The sequence below is a fragment of the Ciconia boyciana genome, chromosome 4 (genome assembly GCF_034638445.1).
Source record: "Ciconia boyciana chromosome 4, ASM3463844v1, whole genome shotgun sequence".
NCBI lineage: Eukaryota > Metazoa > Chordata > Aves > Ciconiiformes > Ciconiidae > Ciconia > Ciconia boyciana.
The window spans coordinates 58,391,239-58,396,725 of record NC_132937.1 but is presented as its reverse complement, the minus strand read 5'-3'; the positions used below and the strand labels follow the sequence as shown (position 1 = coordinate 58,396,725).

General features: G+C 64.3%; 1 protein-coding gene across 1 annotated transcript; it reads right to left on the bottom strand.

The window, feature by feature from the left end:
- Positions 1–599: 599 nt before the first annotated feature.
- FOXB2 (forkhead box B2) lies at positions 600–1,622 on the bottom strand. The gene is given in 3 exon segments (XM_072860009.1): positions 600–1,076; positions 1,174–1,274; positions 1,277–1,622. Coding segments are annotated over 3 exon segments (924 nt in total).
- Positions 1,623–5,487: the final 3,865 nt, after the last annotated feature.

Sequence of the window (5,487 nt, the reverse complement as noted above, 5' to 3'; positions counted from 1 at the left end):
CCCACTAATTAATCGAGCTATTTAAAGCTTACTCTTCAAACAGAGAGCATTACGCGTCCTGAGGCCCCGCAGCTCGCCAGGGTCCAAGGTAACCGCTTTGCCCACCTCTTTCGGAGCAAGACCTACAGGACAGCGGGGCAGGTTTCCCGTCCCCCGGGGGAGGGGGAGAGGCAGCGTTCAGCGGGGCTCCCCCCAGCCGCCGGCAGACTGCAGCCCCTCTCCCACCGGGCCCCGAGTTTCGCGGGACCTCCGGGCCGGCCGCCCCGGGAGGGGGGCTCGGCGGGGAGCCCGGGCTGCACGGCCGCCCCGTGCCGCAGGCTGTCGCGGTGGCGGGGAGACCTTCCCTCCCGGCCCCTTCCCCCGAGCCAGCCCCTTCGGCCCCGGCTGTGACTTTTCGCATCACCTCTCCGCCACTAACGATATTTAACGACGATAAAAGCTCTTACCTGCGACCTGGCTCTCAAATGATCTGATTGTACACAATATAAACACAGACACCGGCAGGGGTATAGTCATGAGATCGATCGGGTTTCCGGGCCGCACGCAAGCCCTGGACCCCTGGGAGCCTGGGGGGCCTCTCTCCCCCCGCCCCCCGCCCCTTAGGAGTGCACCAGGACGGAGTGGAGGGAGCCCTTGCCCTCGGGGGTGTTGCTCGCGGTCTGTTCCAGCAGCGAAGCAGCGGCCGGGGAAGCGGCGGGGCAGATCTGCGAGGCGGCGACCGTCAGAGCGGGGATGGCGGAGGCAGCGGGCATCGCCGGCGCCGGCTTGATGGGCACCGGGACGGCGGGCATGGTCTGTGCCGGCGGGTGGCAGAGCGCCTTCACGGGCACCCCGAAGGGTCCGTAGTCGGGGGACACGGGCACGCCGGCCACGGAGTCCATCACCCCCACGTGGGGCCACATGGAGCTGACCACGCTGCTGAGCTGGCTGGGCACCGGGTAGCCCAGGTGGTGCATCACCGAGGCCAGCGGCAGCCCGCCGGCCTGCAGCACGCCCTTGTAATCTCTGCCGATGATGTTCTCGATGGCGAAGGGATGCTTGAAGCCCGAGGGCTGGCTGCTCCCGTAGGGCGAGAACTGCGGCAGCCTCCCCACGGCGGCGGCGGCTGCGGCGGCGGCCACGGCCGCCTCGGAGCCCGCCAGCCCCGGCACCTTGCCCGGGGGAGGCGGCGGCGGCGGCGGCGGGTGCGGATGGAAGTAGTGCACCATGTGCGGGGCGGGCGCCGGCGGCTTGCCGGGTCCGCCGCCGCCCGCCCCGCCGCCGCCGGGCAGGTGGTGCTCGGGGCGCAGGACCTTGAAGCGCTTGCGGCGGCGGAGGAAGCTGCCGTTTTCAAACATGTCCCCGCAGTCCGGGTGCAGCGCCCAGAAGCTGCCCTTGCCCGGCTGGTCGGGGCGGCGCGGGATCTTGATGAAGCAGTCGTTGAAGGAGAGGTTGTGGCGGAGGGAGTTCTGCCAGCGCTGCGTGTGCTCCCGGTAGTAGGGGAACCGCTCCATGATGAACTTGTAGATGTCGCTCAGGGGCAGCATCTTCTCGGCCGAGTGCTGGATGGCCATGGCCGTCAGGGAGATGTAGGAGTAGGGCGGCTTCTGGTCGCTGTACGAGCTCTTCCCCGGCCTGGGCATCGCCGCCCCGCCGCAGCCCTCCCGCGGCCGCACGACCCCGCCGCTCTGCCCCGCGCACGGCGGGCTCAGGATGCCGGGGACGGCGCTGCCCTGCCCCGCCGCCGCGGCTACATCCTGGGCGCCGCCCGCCCGGCCCACGCGCGACCACCCCGCGTCCCGCCGCGGGCTCCGCGCGCGGCTCCCTCAGGCGGCCTCGCCCCGCGGGCTGCGCTCGCCTCGCCGCCCCGCCGCTCGCCGCAGGGGCAGCTGCCGCCCGGGCCGCGGGCACGGGGGGGCACGGGGCAGAGGCAGGTCCCGGCCCCGCTCGTGTCTCCGCGTTCCTCCCGGAGGCCGCCGAGTCTCCCGGGCTTCCCCGCTGCCGCCCGGCGCGCTCCGCTGGAGCCGGTGCTCCGCACGCACCGAGGGCTCGGGAGCACGAAATTACCCCGGACCTCTGCGGAGGCGGGGGCGGGGGGGAACAAAAACGCCCCTCTCACCGCTCAGTCCGGTGTCCCCTTAAAAGTTTGCTGCGGAGGCGAGCGGCGGGAGCCGGCGGGGAGAGGAGGCGAGCGGGGCGGCCGCCGCCGTGGCTGTGGCGGGGCTGCGCGCTCCGCCGCGGTTTTGTAATGATGCCCGAGTCGGGAGACCCCCGCGGCTCCTGCTCTCTTGCTATCACATGACAGCGGCTCGGGGACTTGGCGTCTCGTGGAAAAGGAGCGGGAAGCGGCTCCCCGGCCCCGCTCTCACCCACACCTCCTCAGCAGGGCGAGGTGGAGCCAGGGGGCTGAGGACACGCCATGTGAGAGCGAGATCCGCTTTCAAAACACGGGGCAGGGAACAGCAGCCCTAGCAGGGACGCCCCTTCCTCCCCCCTCGCTCCCCTCGCCCCCTTCCGCAGCCCCCGTATCCACCTGCCTCCCCCTCGGCCCTCCCGCACAGCCCGGCTCCGAGCAGCAAGCCCAAAGGGCCTCCGAGGGCACCGCACCACCGGGAGGTGGAAAACAGGCGAGGTCTTTCCTCGTCCCGGGGGCGAGTCGTGCCAAGCATCCCGGGAAAACGGGCGTCAAGCTAGCCCCGGGAGCTAGCAGGCGGGAAGTAGGGGCCCTTTGGAGTAATTTCTTAGCATCCCTTTCATTAAGTTTAAACAACTACGGGAAGCCTAGCACAAAAAGAAGAGAGATGCAAAAAATCCTACGCTTTTCTCTCCAAGTCGTTACGCTCAACTCTCCTTACTGGCCGCGATGCGGCTCGTAGAAAGCAAGTGAGAGAAGCAGCCGGAGCATCCTCCGCACGCTTCTAGACGAGCTGCTTAGCGCCAGTGTTGATTTAGACCAGCTCAGTTGCAGGAATCAATGATCAGTGCAACAATTCATATCTATCCTCCAAACGTACTGCGCTACAGCGGGCAGGCTGTAGGTTTGAGCGGGAGGCAGGGAAGCCCGCTCTCTGTGCTGCCGCTGGAGTTGGAAGAAACCCTGCCCAACGCAAGCCGCTGCCAGAGCTCAATTAGCGCGATGCTACAGGAGGTGTCAGCATGAAAATGATCAGTCCGACTTTCATTGGCTAAATAAACAAATAGGTCCAAAGAGCCTTCCTATAAAACAAAACAAAAAAAGAGCCTTTTCCAGCCCACGCTTCCGCGCTGGTGCTGTGGGTCAGTCGCCGTGGGTGCCAGTTTCCGCGCGGGTGCCGGCAGGTGCGGCAGCGCTGGGGCTGGGGCTGGGGCCGGAGCTGGGGATGGGGCCGGGGCCGGAGCTGGGGCTGGGGCCGGGGCCGGGGCCGGGGCCGGGGCCGGGGCCGGGGTCGGGGTGCCAGCAGGACCCGGCCTGCGGTGCCGCCCGCACTCCGCTCCCGCCGTCGGGGGGGTGACCTGAGCACCAGAGCTAGTTGCCTCTCTACGAGTCAGGCGTTGCAGGTAGAAGGGGCGAACGGGGCGGGGGGAGGGAAAGAGGACAAACCTTTTAGATGTCTACCTAAAATCTCTGCTAAGGCGGTGAAGGAAAAGACTAATTTAAATCCCTTCCTTAAGTAGGGTGTATTTAACAGTATTGTGCCTGACCGAGGGCAGTCACGTGAAGAGCGTAACCAAGGGTAAAGAAGACACAGAGTAAGTAGCCAAAATTTTGGAAAGTCAAGTTTCTCGAGGAAGCGTGTGCTTTAAAAAAGTTTCAGATTACTGTCGAAAGCATTCACTTTGCCCCTGAGAAACTAGGAGACACTTATGGTGGCAGCGACATTTACACCGTGCATCTTGGGGAGCTTTTCCCGCTATTTCCAGAGCGGCAAGAGCCGGCATTCGGGCGTCTTTCCTGATGTGTCTGTGCGTTTTCCCCAAAAACATTTTATTCTTGTTTTACTGATTAATTCCCGTCTTAACCGATTAGAAGCCCTGCTCCTATCCTCAGATTCTAAGTCCTGGATCTGAAAGTCATTGCCTGCCTCACCTCACCAGCTCCTAACTCGGCGTTTCCCCCCCGTACGGCACGGGTGCGGGTTTAGCCTGGCCCTTTCGCAGGTCAACCCTCTCCATCTCCGTTGCAGTCGCATTTTATTTTTCGCGGGAGAAGCGATCCAGCCCAAGAGTCCGGTGAGACCCGAAATGCGCGACCTGCATTTATTCTTCCCCGATCCCTTCCCAAAGGCGGCCGCTCTCGGGGCAGCGGTGACTCGCCGTTCCCCGGGAGGACGTGGGGCAGGCTGGGAGCGGAGCCCGGGCGAGTGCCGGCCGGGAGCGGCGAAGCCACGGCTGGGCACCGTCCTCCGGCGGCCACCGCTGCGGGAAACCCGGGGCTGCAGTGCCACCAGCCCTGTCCCCTGCGCTGCCGTCGGCCTCCAAGGTGGGACTTCTGCTAGGCAAGGGGGTGTCGGAGCAAGCCCGTGCTTAACGGGAGCCCTTCCCAAGCTGTCGGAAAAGCACTTGCATGCACGGGCTAGTTGCCAGAACGCGCCTTTATTTGGCAGCATCGCCGCAGGGCTGTGGTCCACCCAGGTGTTTGTGAAAGCGAGCCCTGTTTCTTGAAGCCTCTGAGGCAATCACCCAAAGAAAACACCTCAGGTGATCGCGCTGGCAGCAGCCAGGCCGGTTCAGATTTCAGGGGGTAACGATTTACAAATGGTACACTGCTGGCAGCCACCCTGGGTTACTCCAGCTACCGCGGTATCCCTCCCCACGTGGCAACATAGTTTTTCAGGCTGTTGTCAACCAGAAAAGCCACTATAAAGTTTTATTGCTCTCGGGAAGTTACTTCTCCTCACACACCTTAAACTGCCCTCAGTTCGCGGGCAGAACTCTCCCTCAGGAAGATGGCCGTGGCTTTTCTGGAGCAGGGTGACTGTCACCGCTCTCTCGCTTTCCTTGCAGGGTTGGCGCTCCGTTAGACACACCTGCCTTCTCTTTTTGCCGCGATCTGCCGCTTAGCCTTCAGAGAAGGCTTTGGTGACACGGGGTTAAACTGGCAAGGGCTGCACCATTGAGGGAAACTGAGCTGGGCTGTACTCGGTGGACGGCCAACCTCAAAGCACGGATCGATGGGGCCAAGCTCTCCTCCCTCCTTGATGGGAGAGGTGCCTTCGGGCAGGGGAAAAGCCGTCAACCCCCGCTCCTCCTGCAGCCTTTAGCTGAAGGTCCGCCGGTTTCAGCGGAGGATCGGCTCTGCTCTTGCATTAGGACAGGTATTGCCAGCAGAGAGACGCGCTTTCTCTTCACCCCCCCCCACCCCGCCCCCCCCCCGGCTTCTGTCCATGTCTCCTGCTACCTAGTCCTGTTTGTCACGACTTGCTGGCACCGATGCTAATTTTAAGGTGAAGTGAAGTCAGGCGGGATGAAGGGTCATCACACCTGCCTTTCATGAGGTGCGGGAGCAGGGAAGGATGAGGGCACTCTCCG